Below are 20,125 nucleotides of genomic sequence, written 5' to 3' on the forward strand. Positions count from 1 at the left end.
ACACACAAACTGGACCACACGGCTACCTTAGCCTACTTCACCAAGCTAGAACCTTTTTCAGCCCCCCATACCACCGAAGATCTCAATGAGAGGGGATGCACTAACATTTATACGATTAAGGCCATCCTTCAGAAACTGCAATTTATCTGATTCCCATCACATTTTCAGCAGTCTAGAATCTCAATTTACTCCAGATTCTTTCACAAATCCTGCTTCTGCATTCCTTCCTGGAGAAAGTGGATCCAGAATTCATGGCGAACAGTAAGAATCCCTTTCCCCATTTGCTATTTCTGTGGTATCCAAGTACCATGGTGCCTGTGGCCAATACAATATTATCAGAATCACTCCAGACGTTTGCCTTATTTATTTAACTGGCCTGCCATATAGTGGAATTCAGGAAAGCAAAGCGGTGTCTCTATTCACATCTGGGATAGGGAGTCAACAGATCCATGGATTATTCTCTTAGCCTTTCCACCAAGAATCTGATTATTTCTGGGTTTGAGGCTCCACTCCATAGTCTGCTTTGGTATGTAGGACCTTTCTAATATGCAGTGCCTGTATGTTTCTCACTGAAATAAGCACCATTACCCAAAGGACTGGTAGCTCCTTTACAGTTCAGTTGTGTACACTAGCAAAGAATTTCAGAAAATAGCTTACTATATAATAAACTCCATAACAGCATCAAAGTTTTAATACATTAATTGTTTCTGCAAAACACAGGAGGGGTTTCGGGTCTAGCACTGGTTACTTCAAGTCCTAAGAAGAAAGAAAATTACTTTCATTCTTTTCCTGTGTCAACCCAGCAACTCTAAAATACCCACCCCTCAAAAGTTACCATTAAATTGAGGGGACTTTGTGATAACAATGGAACCCTGTATTATTCTCCTCCCCACTCCAAAATCCACACATGATCATGCTTCTTCCTGTTTCTATAGGGCCTAGAGAAAATTCTAGGGAAGAACAAGTGCTCACACCACACAATTCCCAGAGCAAGGTATCAACACTTTCAGACTATAAACCTGTAATGGCCTTCAGTGAATCATCATTTTAGGCTGCCAGATGGTCTATACTAACCCTTGGCCTGGCAGTATTCATAGATCATAGATATTAAGGTCAGAAGGGACCATTATGATCATCTAGTCTGACCTCCTGCACAACACAGGCCACAGAATCTGACCCACCCACTCCTGCGATAAACCTCTCACCTATGTCTGAGCTACTGAAATCCTCAAATCATGGTTTAAAGACTTCAAGGAGCAGAGAATCCTCCAGCAAGTGACCCGTGCCCCATGCTACAGAGGAAGGTGAAAAACCTCCAGGGCTTCTGCCAAACTGCCCTGGAGGAAAATTCCTTCCCGACCCCAAATATGGTGATCAGCTGAACCCTAAGCATATGGGCAAGATTCACCAGCCAGATAGCCAGGAAAGAATTCTCTGTAGTAACTCAGATCCCACCCCATCTAACATCCCATCACAGGCCATACTATTCTAAAAGACTTAATTCCAGGACAATCAGAAGTCTCAAGATACTTCTAGTCAGATTTCAACAGAATGAAGAGGAAACGGGGCCTCAAAAAAAAGTAAGTTTTAAATATTTTTTTCTCCTAGGTATCCCAAACACACACATTACAATGGTATATCAAGCACCAATTCCCTCAATATTGAGGTAGTATTTTTTTCCCTTTGGATATGGACTGAATGGGTAAGATCACTTCCAGATTAGTGAACAGGACAAAGAACCTTACATAAAAAGTTAGGGACAGTTTGAAAAGGTTTTCATTAGGGTGGAGGCTATTAAATTCACAGTAAGGAGGGGGCTGGAATTTGTTAAAAGGTAAACGGTAACAAAACTTGCTAAATATCTCTAACACTTTGCTTACATATGGCATGCATTTGCCATCATCTCTTGTTTTTACTTATTTAGCTGATCAGTTCTCCGGGGCTGTGGCCTATCTATTACAGGTTTGTGAGGTGCTTAGCATATTTTTGGACACTAAATAAATAAGTAATTAAGAAGCTAAAGAAACCAAAAAATATCAGTGACTAACCTAAGCTCAGCTCTGAAGCCTAGCAGCTTAGTAGATCTAGTAACTAGCAAGAGGGTTGCTTCCACCTGCTGGAGATGGGAAATATTAATTTGAGGCAGAAAGCCCTATTTCTCACAGCAAAAAGTAAGAGCTTTGTTGACCACTTCCTCCACTCCTATCTCCACCCACTGGAATGGTGAAATGAACTCACATGAATAGCCTATTTAATTAGATTTCATTTCATCCAATGTAGCTGCAGAGTTGGGCACAGGAAGGAAATTTGCAACTGGCAAATATCCTAAGTATCCCCGCCCCCATTCCTCAGACGTTCTTGTCAACTGCTGGAAATGGCCCACCTTGATCACCACTACAAAAGGTGTGCCCCCCCCCCCCCCCCCCGCTGGTAATAGCCCACCTTAAGTGATCACTCTCGTTACAGTGTGTATGTTAACACCCATTGTTTCATGCTCTCTGTGTATATAAATCTCCCCACTGTATTTTCCACTGAATGCATCCGATGAAGTGAGCTGTAGCTCACGAAAGCTTATGTTCAAATAATTTTGTAAAAAGAAAAGGAGTACTTGTGGCACCTTAGAGACTAACCAATTTATTTGAGCATAAGCTTTCGTGAGCTACAGCTCACTTCATCGGATGCATACTGTGGAAACCAAAGATTAAGTTGTAACCAGAAACAGAAAGCAAATACACAAGGTGTGAAACAGAAAAACAGTGTCTCTCAGTCGCTTAAAACACTTTTAGGGATTGATTCTGGCACTATGGTGGATCACACAGTGCTCTCGCAGAAGTGTGCTGATTAGCACTCAATTCAAGCCCACTCTTGTGGCAGGCAACAGAGTCTTGTGGAGAGGAGCAACATCACTCTGCAACAGTAAAGGGAGGAGAATTCTATTTCTGATCAATTCTTGAGCTGGCTTAAGTTGGAATACCATGGGCTGGTCAGCCTTCAGATATCTCCCTTCTTCAGCAAGATTGCCTGTATTCAGGACCATAGTGTTTGTGGTGCAGCAGCCAGATCTCTGTAGGTCCCCATCTCTGCTGGCATCACCCCTGTGTGTTTATTTCTGGCATTTCACTCAATTTCAACAGTGAACAATAAATAAGAGTATTTCTAATTAGTTTCTCTTTCTGATCTACTGGCACTACTGGAATCTTTAGCTAAATCTTTTTTTAAAAAAACGAAACAAGTTCTACTAATTAGGATCTACATGTGGTTTAACTAGGACTGTCAGTTAATTGCAGTTAACTCATGCAATTAACTCAAAAAAATTAAACCTGATTAAAAAAATTAATTGTGACTAATTGCATTGTTAAACAATAGAATAACAATTAAAATTTACTAAATATTTTGGGTGTTTTTCTACACTTTCAAATATATTGATTTCTATTACAACATAGAATACGAAGTGTACAGTGCTCACTTTATACTATTTTTTATTTCAAATATTTGCACTGTAAAAAATGATAAACAAAATAGTATTTTTCAATTCAGCTCATACAAGTACCGTAGTGCAATCTCTTTATCGTGAAAGAGTAACTTTCAAATGTAGATTTACTTTTTGTTACATAATTGCTCTCAAAAACACAAACATGTAAAACTTTAGAGCCTACAAGTCCACTCAGTCCTACTTCTTGTTCAGCCAATTGCTAAAAAAACAAGTTTGTTTACATTTATGGGAGATACTGCTGCCTGCTTCTTATTTACGTCATCTGAAAGTGAACAGGCGTCCGCATGGCACTTTTGTAGGCGGCGTTGCAAGGTATTTACATGCCAGATATACTAAACATTTGTATGCCCCTTCCTGCTTCGGCCACCATTCCAGAGGACATGCTTCCATGCTGATGACGCTCATTAAAAAAATGTGTTAATTAAATTTGTGACTGAACTCCTTAGGGGAGAATTGTATGTCTCCTGTTCTGTTTTAACCACATTCTGCTATATATTTCATGTTGTAGCAGTCCTGGATGATGACCCAGCACGTGTTCATTTTAAGAACACTTTCAGAGCAGATCTGCCAAACGCAAAGAAGGTATCAATGTGAGATTTCTAAAGATAGCAACAGCACTCGACCCAAGGTTTAAGATTCTGAAGTGCCTTCCAAAATCTGAGAGGAATAAGGTGTGGAGCATGCTTTCAGAATTCTTAAAAGAACAACACTCAGATGTGAAAACTACAGGACCTGAACCACCAAAAAGAAAATCAACCTTCTGCTGGTGGGATCTGACTCGTATGATAAAAATCAACATGCATGGGATCACTTCACTTTGGATCGTTATGGAGCAGAACTTGTCATCAGCATGGGTGCAAGTCCTCTGGAATGGTGGCTGAAGCATGAAGGGACATATGAATTTTTAGGGCATCTGGCACATAAATATCTTGTGAGGGCGACTACAACTGTGCCATGCAAATGCCAGTTCTCACTTTCAGGTGACACTGTAAACAAGGAGGAGGCAGCATAATCTCCTGCAAATTGTAACCAAACTTGTTTGTCTGAGCAATTGGCTGAACAAGAAGTACGAATGAGAGGACTTGTAGGCTCTAAAGTTTTACATTGTTTTATTTTTGAACGCAGTTTTTTTTGTACATAATTCTATATTTGTAAGTTCAATTTTCATGATAAAGAGATTGCACTACAATACTTGTATTAAGTGAATTGTAAAATACTATTGTTTTTTACAGTGCCAATATTTGTAAAAAATATAAAGTGAGCACTGTACACTTTGTATTCTGTGTTGTAAACGAAATCAATATATTTGAAAATGTAGAAAACATTCAAAAATATTTAAATAAATGGTATTCTATTGTTTAACAGCGTGATTAATTGCAATTAATTTTTGTAATCGCTTGACAGCCCTAGTTTTAACACATAAAACGTAGATTTAAGGCCACTCTAAACTATTTGATAGTGTCCACTGAAGCAGATGTCTGAGGACTGCACTGAATCAACGCTGGAAGTCTCTTTTGGGTGGGGGTGGGGTGTTTTTGTGACCATTTTCATGTTAATACTGTTCAGTACCTTAATCATTAGGTACTCAGTGACACAGACCCTATTAATTCCAACAGCAGAATCTCTTGTATTATGCCACTGAATATCTCTGACATGTTTTAAGAAACTATATTTTTAAAACAATCCTCGAACATATCCCTGCAATTAGTTTTTCAGTGCCATTTTTGCAGCCATTCCAGCATACTTGTATTTTACTCTATAAACCAGTCCAAAAATGTCCACAGTGTGAATAATATAAATTGCTTGAGTGGTTTTTATGGGGTGGTGTGCAAGCCAGAAACACTTATGCTTGAACAGCATCATAGGCACTTAACTGGGAACAACAGGCTTTATTCAAGAATACCCTGAAGTTTGAGAACTATAAATCCAAAATTCATTATAAGCCAGTATCATTTGGCATTGTTGGTTTTAAATTAAAATTGTTTAGGTTTTTATCATTAACCAATAAGGACGATCAAAATTATATGCAAGCTTGTTGCTGCACGCAACAAAATAAATCCAAAAGTATTTCTAGACTGTTATCCATTCCATCTAATTTGACTTTCCATGACATTTAACATTCAAATTCCAGACCAGAAATATTTCACTAATACTGCCCTTCAACTTCAAATAGGATCAATTATGTAGATTTTTTCCCTAAAATTATAATTGTTTCTTACAAGATATATGAAAACATATAAATGTATTTACTTTACACATTACACCTCTCTCTCTCTCTCATACACACGCACACACCCACCCACACACCCCTCTCCCCCCTTTCCTGACTTTATGTACCAGCATGCCATAACAGATTTTGTTAATAACTCATGACAGGCTGGGATTTCCAAAGAAGGCCAAGGGAGTTGAGCACCTTGTACTCATTGAAATTCAACTGCAGTTGGGCACTTAACACGCTCAGGCTCCTTTGAAAATCTCAGCCATAACTTTGACAGGCAAATATTTATTCTTGAACCTAAATAACTGGTGGATAAAGTGAATGTAGCTGGACAATTTTCATATTATTTTAAAAGAAAAACACTGATGAAAATTCAAAAGAGGCGAAGAGTGTATTTGTCTCCCTTGCAATGCATTTAAACCTGCTCATCTGAAAGACTGCAGATATTCATAATAAACCAATAGATGGTCTAAACCATGAAATGACATGAGGATTCCATTCTTAAAGCCACTAAACACTTGGCTGACATTTGATTAAGGAGGAACATGGATGCTATGTTGTCCTTAATCGCCCCCTCTGTCAACACCATAGCTGTTCCTCCATTGAGGAGTGATCTAAGCAGGCCATATGAGTGAAATTGGCACTCCTGTAGATACCAGAAGGCAGTGTTAGAAACAGTAGTCTCATTAAGATGCAGAGATTAGAGCACATGCAGTAGCAATTAAAAAAGACTCCTTGCTCTATACAACCAGTGCTCCTCAACCCTGACCTGAAATGATTAATCTAGCAGGTGGTCAAGTCCCGTTTCAATCCTTTACCAACACTGCTAGTAAGAATGGCAGTTTTGGTGACAGACAATTGTACATCAAGGACCTGACTTAAGCCACTATTTTATTCGCAAATTAATACCTATGAGATGACTATGACTTCAGTTCTCTACTATCCAGGGATAAGTTTGGATAAATAACCTAAAGATAAAAAGGTTCTATATTCCATTATCAATCCCCAGAAGTTCATAATATTTTTATTTCAGTGAATGAGAAGTGTGCTATAAGCAAAATACTATCTATATTTGCATTACTACAGCTGCTCATTGCTGAAAATCAAAAGAAAAAAAACCAAAACAAAACCTTACTTGGGTCACGACTGTTGTATGGCCATCCTGAGGCAGATAAAAAAGATGGCACTGGAGAGCTTGCCCTGCTGTCAGTCTCTACTTGCTGTGTAATATGACGCACAGTTTCTTTATTTTTTCTGTTCTTTCTGCGTCCAGTGGGTTGCCAGCCATCCCCTGCTCCTTGTTCTGAGAAAGTGTTCTGTATTGCACTATCCTTGGCAGAACGCAATTCATTCCCTCCATAGTGAGATGGTGAAATTTGCTCCTCTTTGATACGCAATGACCCATAGCCCATGTCACTGGACCAAAGAGACTGGGATGAAATGTCATCATGGCTATCTGTTTTTGGTTCCTGATCCTCTTTTCCATAACTGCTCCCTCCTTCATGACAGCTAGCAATGGCCGAATCTCCAGAAGAGTTCGCGGGACTTGTTCGTCGAGCTAACCACGGAGAAATACTCCTACCAGCCACCACTGCTGAAATCAAAGCATCTGTACTACTGCTGGAAGCGGCCCCAAGTTCATAATCAACAAGATCATCTGAGGCATCAGACTTTATACTTATGTCAAGAGCTGCCTTTATGAAATTGTGACAAGCTTGTACAATATCAGTCATCTGGAGATAGCTAGCAGCTGACATCACCTCAATGACATTTCTGCTCGTCAGTGCTAAGTGTGCAGAATACATGAAGTCAATAATGGCTTTAAAGCCCTGTGCAGTTACAATGTCTAAATGAGTGACTGTGGCCTGGTCAGATGTCTTCTGTACTTGGCAGTAAAGAGTCTTGAAGTAGCGGCTGCTCCCGAGCAGGACATTTTTGTGAGCCTTAAAGATCTTCCCCTCCACTATAATGCAAACATCACAGAGGATGCCATGCTGTCTCTGCTCATTGAGCTCACGAAGCAGATGACGGTAATGGGAGGCAATCTCCATATCTTCCTTTCGGTTATTCATTTGGGAATCTTTGTGTTTCCTCGTCCACAGACTCTGGAGGGAGAAAGGAAAGCATTACCTCAAAATGCAAAACAAATGTAAAAATGTATTTTGTCAATAGCACTGGTGAAAGGAACTGAAACTGCACCACACTAAATGCTCTTCGAGGATTATCTTGTCATCATAAAACAAAAATTATTTCCTAGCACAGATTGTGTGTTCCTTATGTGATTAATCTTAACCATGATGCTAGTATTCAAATAATTCACATTATTAAGAGAAATCAGAGTGGAAGTTCAACTCCCTAATATACAGGAACATCTCAGACATTATTTTACATGTACCACTGATTATACTTTAAATTAACACAGGATTATGGTGAAAAAGCTTGTCAGTAAGGGCTTGTACACACAGTGGGATAATGCACACTATGGGAGGTATGATTTCTAAAGTGCAGTAACATGTTTTGCATTAATTGTTGCGTGAATACCCTGCTGGTGTGCACTAAAGGTTCCCTAGTATGCTTTAACATAGTACTGTTTCAAGCAGCACTAAGTCAGAGAACACTAGGGAATCTTTAGTGCACACCAGCAGTCAACATGGTCCAATTAATGTGCAACATGTTAGTGCTGTAGACAAGCTTTGTGTTACTGAAATGGTCCTGGTAAAATACCTGTCAGTTTTTATCATTTAAGACTTGATAAATAAGAACTAGAGTTGAAACTATGCTAATGGATGCAAACCACTGAATAGTATCCTGTAGCAGTAGTATTTCCTTAGGGGGGAAAAGCCCAACTTATGTATAGCACGCTAAATACTCTAAATCCTCAAACAGTAAAAGTCAATTGAAACTAGCCATTTACTTTGCTATATTGTTGCTTTGGGGCTATAATGCCGTTACAGTGTCAGAGAAAAATCAGATCTGAAACCACATTTCGGAAAATTTTAAATCCCCACTCAATCAAGAAAAGTTTTAATGTATAAAGACTATGAACTTAATTTCACCTGAACTTTAACTCGTTTTCTATTTACGATCAAAACATTTTTACAGGTTTCAGAGTAGCAGCCGTGTTAGTCTGTACCATTTTTAGTGTCACGATAAATTTATTTGCCAGGCATATTTTTTGAATGGAATGGATTTGATTTAGTCTCTATATAATCACCCTTTTTTCAATCAAGGGCCCCTAAAACACTATTTGTTCACCAAATACTGTGGATGTATGCATAGTAAGGATTCTCTGACTTCCAAAACAGTATCTTTTGCATCAGACTTGGACTTTTACCCACCAATTCAGAAGACCCTTACAGCAGATTCCTGCCAAGCCTGGATGACGCTACTAGCGTTGCCAACATCAATATATATTCCCTGACAATCTTTAATTTAAATGTACAGTTTTGTTTTGTTGGTTTTTTTCTTAACTGCCAGCAGAAGTCTTCCCTCTTAAAGCTGCTAAATGTTCTAACTTGTTTCTTCTAAAGAAATTCATAAAACAAGATGTGTTAAGGTTAACATTTTTTCCATAACGCAAGTAGGATCAAATTCACAAGTGAAGTGATAAACTACTATTTAATTATTATTTTTAAATACTCCAATATCAGCATGAACATAATCCACATATGGTTTCCATATAGCATTAAATAAGTCACCTCTGTCTTAGAGTGACAGAATCTGAACCCAAAATCTTCAGGAAAAAAAGGAGAGAGAGAGAAAAAAAAGAAGATCAATAGTATACTGTAAGACCTCTCCATTTGAGGGACCTCTCTGATGACGTCAAACTTCAGAAGGTGAGCTACTGTTTCACACATTGCTCTGTCTGCAGAGGTTCCTTGAGGTCTGCAAGAAGATAACGGTCTCCACAGGAATGTGAGAATTCCATGGCATAGTATCTTCTTTGACCAGTGACAGTTGAAAACAGTAGCCTCTTCCAAGGGAGGAGGAATCCTTGGACAGGTAGAACTGGTAGCCATGTGTTATTTTTGGTGTTTAAATTCCAGATGGAGTAAGCCCTAGATTTTCCTCCTTGGGAATATCTATCCTCTTCCTTGGGAGTAACCAGAAGCTCTTTTAAAGAAGTACCAGGGAAAACAAAACCCATAAGAGGGCTAGACTTTTTGGTGCAAATTAGAAGAGGCTGATGCTATGTACCTGCAGAATATCTGGATGACATCACTGCAGGTAAATTTCCAGGTTCAACCAGTAGTCCTCAGGATATAGGGGTCCTGAAGATTGCACTGGAAGCCATTACCCATGCCACAAATCTTAGCCCACGTCTACACTACTGCGGTAAGTCAACTTAAGTTTCACAACTCCAGCTACGTGAAGAACATAGCTGGAGTTGACGCAGCTTAGGTCGACTTAGGGGTAGACGGGAGACACTCTCCCGTTGACTTATCTTGCTCCTCTTGTTCCCAGTGGAGTACCGGGGTCGACCGGACAGTGAACTGCCATTGAGTTAGCGGGTCTTCAGTAGACCCACTAAATTGACCCCCTGTGCATTGATCACCGGAGCATCGATCCAGGGGTAGCGTAGACATAGCCTTAAGACCCTATACAAGCATCAGACAGACAGACAGTCTTCTCTCACCAAAGTGAGAGAACATTTGAAAATCAGTTCTTCCAATGTTTGGACTTGAAAGGAAAAAATTGTTAGAAATACTATGATTGAGGATTTGACTGCCACAGCTCCATAATTTTGCACCAGTGGGCTCCTGAAAGCCCCCTTCTCAGATGGAAGGACAGTATTTTTGATTAAAGAAGCCACTAGTGCATCTACTTTTAGAGGCTGTAGAAGTCTTTTTGCCTTTTGGGAAATTGGAACCACCATATAGGATCAGATGAGTGGTCCATCATCCATGCATTCATTCAAAGGAAGATGCAAGAAATCTCAGTTATGAAGTGAACAGGTTTTTTATATATTTGTCTTCTTTCCTTTTGGTGTTCTCATTCCAACATGAAAGTTTACATGAAAAGGAGCAACTTCTTGGACTTGGTTGGAAACAGGCTCCCCTTGGAGTTACTGTTCCTCATTTTGCTATGGATAATATCAAGCATATTTAGCAACATTTTCATCCATCTTGAAGAATTTAGGCAGCAACAGCCTTTTGTGGGTTTCTTCTTCAATGCCTTCTATCTGAAGTTCAGAGAATTTCCTTAGCATTTGATAAGGAAGACCTCTGCCACTACTTGTGTTTCCCTCAGCTTACTTTGACTATATGTATGTTTTTTCTTTGTGTGTTGTCTGCCTTCTGGATATACATCTCATTACTAGTTATCTTCCAACAGAGAAAAGCCATTTGTACCACAGTGATGAAATCAGTGTAAGTGTCTAGACTGAAGATGGCTAGGATAAAGGAATCTGTGCAAGCTTGTGATGTGAATCTCCTGGTGCCTTTCTTAGGTTTTTTTTGTTTGTTTGTTTGTTTTAAATTCAAGCAGGGCTTCTTTAACTAGATCCTTTTGAGACTGAGCCCCTGGAGCTAACCTGAATCAATCTTTATTAGCCTTGTCCTTACGGACAGAGCACTTGCTAGCCTCACTGGATGAGGAGAGCGTCTCACTGGATTTGGCTATTTCCTGTTCAGTATATTCTTACTAGATTCTAGAGCCTAGCAATAAAGGACCAAGTATCACCTTCCTTCCCACTCACCAAGACCTTGGCAGAAGATGCAGCCTCTGGGCAGGATGAAAGAATCACTAACCAAAGAAGGGCAGGAGTTGGATGATCCTAGTTTGCTTGCCCATATTTCTAAGGGCACTAAAGAGGAAGCAGAAGGCTGGAGGATACATTTGGGGGGTGAAACTCTGGACTCTCCCCCAAAATGTTTCCCTATGGGGCAGGCTCTTTGGAACGTAGGCCATGCAAATCTGCCAGGTATCTTGAGGAGGAGGGCTGGCAGTAAGTAGCTGTGGCATTGTCAGACACGATAGAGGCAGACTGCATGAGAACTAAAACCAGTTTGGAGTGTGGATTGGCCCAAAGAAAGTGGGGGCTCTCAATTATTCTGCTCTGAGTTCATGCTCTACTAAAATATTAAGTATAAGAGTGGTAAGAGTACTGGAAATGAGACTCTGCAGGACCATGAAAGGTGGCTTACTGGAAAAGCACTGTAGTTTTATTACTGTAGCACCTAAAAGCCTTAGTCATGGACCAACATCCCACTGTGGTAGAACAAACACGAACAAAAAGACCTGTCCCACACAGGTTACAATCTAAGGATAACACAATAGACAAAATAGAGTAAAACAAAACAATGAGACAATATTGGTCAGCATAACAGACAATGTCCTCAGCAGTTAGACCACTGATGTGCTATCAACTTTTTCTAGGTATCATGGAAAAATAAAAGTTTAAGGACAGTTTTGAAGGAGCATCATTCGATAACTTTGCAGATGTTTATGGGGGCACTCCTCTCAAGCGTGATGGACAGCACAGGAGAAAACATGAAAGTGCTTGTTTAAAAGTTTAATAAGTAGGCAATGGAGGGTGGCATCAGCAACCAATCAGAGGCGGGAGTCAACTTCTCAATAGAGAATGACATGACAGGTAGGGTGGAGACAGGCCATGAAGATCCTTGAAAATGAAGACAAGTTGCTCATGTTTGATGCAAAAATGTACTGCATGTTGAGAATTTTCTAGTCTTTGGGTTCTTAGATTCATTTACTTGAGGGAAGGGGAGCACGCTAGCTTGGAGACTAACAAAAATCACTCAACAGTAAATCTGAAACTGGCAGAATAGCTACAAAAGAAAAACAGAACACCTCACTACTGGAAAGAGACTGAATTTCTCATTCCTGCCTCCCTAAACTGAAGAGAGTCTGGAGACTGAAAGCCAGGAGGACACAAAAAAATACTTTCTGCCATCAATTGGCAAGGTGATGAAACTACTATTTGTGAAGACTAGTGGCTATCGCAACAAGAGAATTCCACATTATCTGTCACCTTCAAATTTGTGCGCAATAATAAGAATATTTGTGTTCAGTTTGACTAGTGAAGTTCAACATCTTCCAATCTGAGAGAAACAGTTATAAATTACTTGATCTGTGTGTCACAGAACCTGTCACCTTATATGCTTTGTTCCACATTCACCTTTTATAAAACATCATTGTACTTTTTATATAAGAGGTCTTTGGGGGAGAAATTAAATATGCCTCAAATTCAGAAGAGTTAGTTAGTTTTTTGTCTACCCATGTCAAACTAGAGCATCCGTTTTATGTCAAGGACCAGTAGGGAATTAGCTCAAGTTAAATTTAAGGCAATTTGCTAGTAGTTAATTCAGTAAGCTTCAAAATCCTCCTCTCCCGTGTTCCAGTTTTACACACTGCTTTGTGGTTTTGGTTTTCTACCCTACTTTGTGATTAGATATAGCTATTTATGAGAAATAATGGAAGGAGTTCTATAGAAATGTAGCCCCTCCAACTACTAATGGAAGCACCTGAGACTAAAGAAAAATAAACTGGGGAGTAGAAGTCAATTTTATAAAAATGGATCATCACATAGACAAAAATATTAAAATGTGAGCTTATGAAAGCTCTTTTTAATACTCTGAATAAGATTTCAATTAACTCAGATTGGATTATTTAGGCCGGAGTTCCTGTTAGTATTTAAATGTAATGTGGCTTCTGAAAGAGTTAAATAGAAATATTTAATATGAAAAGTCCTAGTTTTGAAGAAAATGACAGGTTTTTTTAAATGAAAATATTTACTAGATGAAGTCATACATGTGCCAAATACATTTCTACTAACACAGATGAAAGATTTCAAAAAATAAAATAATAAATAAGTGACAACTTCTGGAATGATTTCACTAACTATAAGAGAGTCATTAATAGATGAACAAAATTAAAGAAACATGGCATCGGGGTATTAAAATTCAGGTCTCAAATTAACAAACTTGAAAGTTTTACTATAAAGTGTATGGATTAGCATTACTCTAACTTTGCTTCACGAGGGGTTTTAGTTCTATATTTTGAAACATTTACTCTATTGTCTCCACATCTCTGTCTCTCTCTCTCTCTCACACACACACACACACAGTCCTCTACCGATCTCTCTGACATGCTTTAATTCTCCAAAGTCTAATGTTAGTAAGACTCTTGAAAATGTATCTATTTTTGTTTAATATGAAGTCATCCATATGAAGTCATCATTCATTTATTCTTCACTAAGCCTTTACTTGTATCCTGCATATTTCAAAGATGTCTTACTTTTTATAATTTTGTCCCAAATTTCAAATACTTGCATGTGTGCATAACTTTACACATTGTTAGTAGTCCCACGAAAGTCAGTATGTAACAAAGTTAAGCGCACACACAGTCTTTGGTTATCAGAGATTAAAGCCTCATTTTACAAACAGGATCCATCTATAACCAAACTTTAGTATATCTAGCTTCATGTCAAGATACCCAAAAACACATAAGGAAGCAGCCTTTAAAGAAAGCAAGTGAGAAGTATGAAGAGTTGCTGAGTTTGGAGAGAGTACATGATTTAAGATTTAGCCTATATCTCAGTCAAAAAATAGAATACCAAGAACAGACAAGTTCTAGTTTTGGATCAGAACAGTCTGCACCGTTATCGAAAGCAAAATGTAAGTAAGAGCTGTACTGGCTTTTTTGGCAGACACATTCTGTTACCAATATTTCACTCATTACACAACAGTATTATCTACTTATATAATTACTGATGTCATTAAAAATATTTTCTGAAACTATATTTATTTAGGAAGTTAACCTGTTTACAAATCCTTGCCATGTAAATATCAGGAGACAAAACAACCATTACAACAATGAGCTTTCGAGAAACTTACAGTAATAAAATAGAGATCTGATGATTAAATAAGGTGTTACCATATTACAGAGTGAGCATCTTCATACTACTTTATAACATGATGTTTTGGTGATTTTATAAAACTGAGTGAAACGTCTGATTACACATTTAACAAAAACAGACAGATCTATCAATTGTTAATATTCGAAAAAATTGGAAAGTATACTCCAGGTACTGAATAAATGGAAACCAAATAGCTAAGTAACTATTTGTCCTCCGTCTATATTGTTGGGTACACAATTGGTGTGTCAATTGTTCCATAACCATCACCTCCCACATTTTTGAATGATTCCTCTAGTGTTGGACTATTTATCTTTTTCCAAGGCTACCAGTAGCCTTGCAGCTACTAGCAGATGAGAGATTAATTCTTCACTTCCTTGTGTGTGACCATTTCTGCTAGAAAGCCCAGGAGGATTACCAAAGAATCATTTGGTAATAAATATCCAACAATTGTGGTAGTGTAATAAGCTGCATCCAAATACTCTCTAATGACTGGACATGTCCACCATATATGCACAAATCTCCACTCACTCCACAATTTCTTCAGCACTTATCGCCATTCAGTCCCCCCTCCCCCCCCTGCCCTCTATATATATTAACCTGACCAATATTAGGTACCCTTGAAAAAACATCTTAATCTAAATCTCAGATTGAGATTGCTGATCCTCTTTTCCAGATCAAATCCCATTTCTCTTGGATAATGCGTCTATCCAGATCCTTTCACCAGTATGTCATGTGATGTCACTAAAATTTTAGTTTCATAAATTCTATTTGAGCATTGCTGTGTATTCCTCCTTAATTCCACTGAATTTTACTTTACACAACCCATTTCCAATACACAACTATCACATGGAAATTTCCAGCCTTTAGGAAAAACTTCAAACAGAATGTATCCAAGTTTAAAGTGCTGTATAGTTTCCTACTTGGAAAGTATTCATTGGGGTCACAACAGATACAGATTTCAGAGCGGCAGCCGTGTTAGTCTGTATCCGCAAAAAGCAAAGGAGTACTTGCGGCACCTTAGAGACTAACAAATTTATCTCAGCATAAGCTTTTGTGAGCTACAGCTCCTTCATCGGATGCATACAGTAGAAAATACAGTGGGGAGATTTTATATACACAGAGCCAGAAGAGTACCCAGAAGTTACCTACTCCAGGACAGGCCCAACAAAGAAAATAACAGAGCGCCACTAGCCATCACCTTCAGCCCCCAACTAAAACCTCTCCAGCGCATCGTCAAGGATCTACAACCTATCCTGAAGGATGACCCATCACTCTCACAGATCTTGGGAGACAGGCCAGTCCTTGCTTACAGACAGCCCCCCAACCTGAAGGAAATACTCTCCAGCAACCACACACCAAAAACACTAACCCAGGAACCTATCCTTGCAACAAAGCCCGTTGCCAACTGTGTCCACATATCTATTCAGGGGACACCATCATAGGGCCTAATCACATCAGCCACACTATCAGAGGCTCGTTCACCTGCACATCTACCAATGTAATATATGCCATCATGTGCCAGCAATGCCCCTCTGCCATGTACATTGGCCAAACCAGACAGTCTCCACGTAAAAGAATAAATGGACACAAATCAGATGTCAAGAATTATAACATTCAAAAACCAGTTGGAGAACACTCCAATTTCTTTGGTCACTCGATTACAGACCTAAAGGTGGCAATTCTTCAACAACAAAAATCTTCAAAACCAGACTCCAATGAGAGACTGCTGAATTGAAATTAATTTGCCAACTGAATACAATTAACTTAGGCTTGAATAAAGCCTGAGAGTGGATGGGTCATTACACAAAGTAAAACTATTTCCCCTTGTTATTTCCCCTCCTACTGTTCTTGTCAACTGCTGGAAATGGCCCACCTTGATTATCACTACAAAAGGTGCCCCTCCTTATCCCCCCCCCCCCCCCCGGTTCTCCTGCTGGTAATAGCTCACCTTTCCTGATCACTCTTGTTACAGTCTGTAGGGTAAAACCCATTGTTTTATGTTCTCTGTTTATATAAAATCTCCCCACTGTATTTTCCACCTTATGCATCTGATGAAGCGAGCTGTAGCTCACGAAAGCTTATGCTCAAATAAATTTGTTAGTCTCTAAGATGTCACAAGTACTCCTTTTCTTTTAACAGATACAGAGCTTCCTCAAAAAAAAAAAAAAAAAAAATGATATCAACACCACATTTATAAAATATCCATTAATGTGGTATGAACCGAGGTTGAAAAAGTAGGGCACCACCAACCCAGACCTCCATCTACAACAGTCTGTCCAATTTCCTATGGTAGTTACATAAGATACTAACAACCAACCCACTGCTTACCTTCATTGCAGTGTTAGCCCATGTTAACTGCACTCAAATTAGCCTACATCACATGACAGCAGTCACACCGCAAAGTTTTTGAGCTGCACAGAATGTATTAACAGCACAGAATAGCTGAGCTCCCACTTCATTACTAGCTCAACCCACAACTCCTGTCCTGACTGGCCAGCTAGCTAGAGTTTAAATCACCACTTCACTCAATCTAAAGAGTTTTGTGTGCACATGGGAGTCAGGTTAGGGCAGCCCTCGAACTATACCTAAAACTAATACTGCAATTTGGGCAATTCCCCAAAGAATCACTGTGCTGCCAAAGGACAAAAGAGTTCCCCCCATAGCAGGTATGCAAGGGTCCTCTCCCACAACTCAAGAGATGTGTGTAGGATGTGTGACTACAAGTCTCCTGTTGGTTCAGGAAGTGAAAAAATTAGGGCTGTCAATTAATCGCCGTTAACCCATGCGATTAACTCAAAAAAATTAATCGTGATTAATCGCTGTTTTAATTGCGCCATTAAACAGAATACCTATTGAATATTTTGGATATTTTTCTACATTTTCAAATATATTGATTTCAATTACAACACAGAATTCCAAGTGTACAGTGCTCATTTTATATTATTTTTATTACGAATAGTTGCACTGTAAAAACGATAAACAAAAGAAATAGCATTCACCTCATACAAGTACTGTCGTGCAATCTCTTCATCGTGAAAGTGCAACTCACAAATGTAGCTTCTTTGTTACATAACTGCACTCAAAAAACCAAAACAATGTAAAACTTTAGAGCCTACAACTCCACCCAGTCCTACTTCTTGTTCAGCCACTTGCTAAGACAAACAAGTTTGTTTACATTTACGGGAGATACTGCTGCCTGCTTCTTATTCACAATGTCACCTGAAAGTGAGAACAGGTGTTTGCACGGCACTTTTGTAGCTGGCGTTGCAAGGCATTTACATGCCAGATATACTAAACATTTGTATGCCCAACATTTGTATGCCCCTTCATGCTTTGGCCACCATTCCGGAAGTGTATGCTGATCCCTGCTGATGACGCTCGTTAAAAAAATAATGCATTAATTAAACTTGCAACTGAACTTCTTGGGGGAGAATTGTAGGTCTCCTGCTCTGTGCTTTACCCGCATTCTGCCATATATTTCATTTCATAGCAGTCTCGGATGCTGACCCAGCATGTTGTTCGTTTTCAGAACACTTTCACTGCAGATTTGACAAAATGCAAAGAAGGTACTAATATGAGATTTCTAAAGATAGCTACCGCACTCAACCCAAGGTTTAAGAATCTGAAGTGCCCTCCAAAATCTGAGAGGGACAAGGTGTGGAGTATGCTTCTAGAAGTCTTAAAAAAGCAACACTTCGATGCAGAAAATACAGAACCCAAACTACCAAAAAAGAAAATCAACTTTCTGCTGATGGCATCTAACTCAGATGATGAAAAACAAACAAGCGTCAGTCTGCACTGCTTTGGATCGCTATTGAGCAGAACCCATCATCAGCATGGATGCATGTCGTCTGGAATGGTGGTTGAAGCATGAAGGGACATATGAATCTTTAGCACATCTGGCACATAAATATCTTGCAACACCAGCTAAAACAGTGCCATGTGAACGCCTATTCTCCCTTTCAGGTGACACTGTAAACAAGAAGTGGGCAGCACTGACTCCTGCACAGAGTGGATTTGATTTAAATCATGATTTAAATCACTAGTCAGGAAGACTCTATTTAATCATAGATTTCTACACAGACGTGCATTCTTGTTGGTTGTTATAACCTTAATACATATTCTTCACAACTCAGATAGATGTAGGTTTCATTTTTAGAAGGTACACATGATATATTTTTAAAACTTTTCAGATTAGTTTTACAGGTATATCAGAAAATGAATGATTATTTGGTTATTTTATTTACTGAAGGGAATTGAAGCAAATATTTATTGAAGTCATTGGGAGATGAACTAGCTCCAATTCAACAGGTTAATCAATATTTGGAGGATTTTCTTGCCATGCTGTATTAGGAAGAGAACATTATCAGACAGACATTTAAAATTGTTTTATTTAACTAAAAACAATAATGCTATGTATTCTGGATTTTTTTCTTCAACAGCAAACATAATATTTTAACAAAACAAACATATGAATTTTTGAATTTAAACATTCAAGTTTTTTAAAATCAGGTTTGTTTTTGTTAAAATTGTTTTTAACTAAAACAGTTAAATGAAATATTTTTTTAAAAAAACAAAAATTAAATTGACTACATCAGCCAGGTCAACATGAGGAACTTAAAATATTGGCTTCTGCAGCTAACTCAGTCATCTTCACCTTCATTTTCCTGTTTGTTCATAATCTGGAAAAGAAAAACAAGCTTTCCTGCTTTTTCAGGTCCCAAACGATTTCTCAATTTGGAATGAATTAGTCCAAAGGAAGAAAATATTCTTTCTACACCATCAGAAGAAGCTACTGCTGTTAAAAGTGAGATTATCACTTCAACTGTCTCTGAATCCAAGTGCTTAAGTGACTTCCACCAGTTCACTGGTGTGACTTTATTTCATCATCAGCAAACATTTCTTGAATGGTTCTTATTCCCAAACTGGGTCTCTCTTACGGCTTGCTGCCATTATAGTTTTCCCTTCTAGTGAGAGAATGGTATGGTAGATCTCAAATCAATGAAGGCTACACTCAGAAAGACCTCAAGTTTTCTGGAATATGCTGCTCAAACAGTTTCACTTTTGTTTCTACTGCCTGTCCCCTCCCTTCCCACATTTATCTCCAGCCTTCTTTTCCGCCCCCAGCAATCTTCTATTCATTGAACTTTTTGAAACTTTGCACTTTTAGAGAGAGGTAAGGGATTGACTCTGTGTACACAAATTTGCAGAGGGACAATAGGGTTGAGGTCCGTTATTTCTCACCTCTATATATTTATTTATTTTAAAACATTTTTGCTGTTAACCAGCATATTATCTCTGGAGACACAAATTCACAGTTTGAGAACTGCAAAACTAAGCATCTCTGACGGCATCTTCTAGACTGAGCACTGAGTCCCATTGGATAGATAGAAAGATTAACCTAAATAATCTATACAGAAGCCCCTGGAACCCCATAAGATTGGGTCCCTAATCCATGAACTATTGGAACTCATTTACAAAACTTTCCTTAAACATTACATCAATATAGTCTCATACTATAGAATTAGAATTTATA

At 38.6% G+C, this 20,125-nt stretch overlaps 1 protein-coding gene across 6 annotated transcripts in view; it reads right to left on the bottom strand.

Moving 5' to 3' along the window:
• ZBTB46 (zinc finger and BTB domain containing 46) overlaps window positions 1-20,125 on the bottom strand; it is a 114,096-nt gene that overhangs the window by 76,167 nt on the left and 17,804 nt on the right. For all 6 annotated transcript variants that reach the window (XM_048819400.2, XM_048819396.2, XM_048819399.2 and 3 more), the window contains one exon: window positions 6,847-7,816. In XM_048819400.2, coding sequence (XP_048675357.1) covers window positions 6,847-7,783 — 937 coding nt within the window. In that variant the 5' untranslated portion in view covers window positions 7,784-7,816. The remainder of the gene's footprint in view (window positions 1-6,846; window positions 7,817-20,125) is intronic.

The sequence above is a fragment of the Caretta caretta genome, chromosome 13, assembly GCF_965140235.1.
Source record: "Caretta caretta isolate rCarCar2 chromosome 13, rCarCar1.hap1, whole genome shotgun sequence".
Lineage (NCBI taxonomy): Eukaryota > Metazoa > Chordata > Testudines > Cheloniidae > Caretta > Caretta caretta.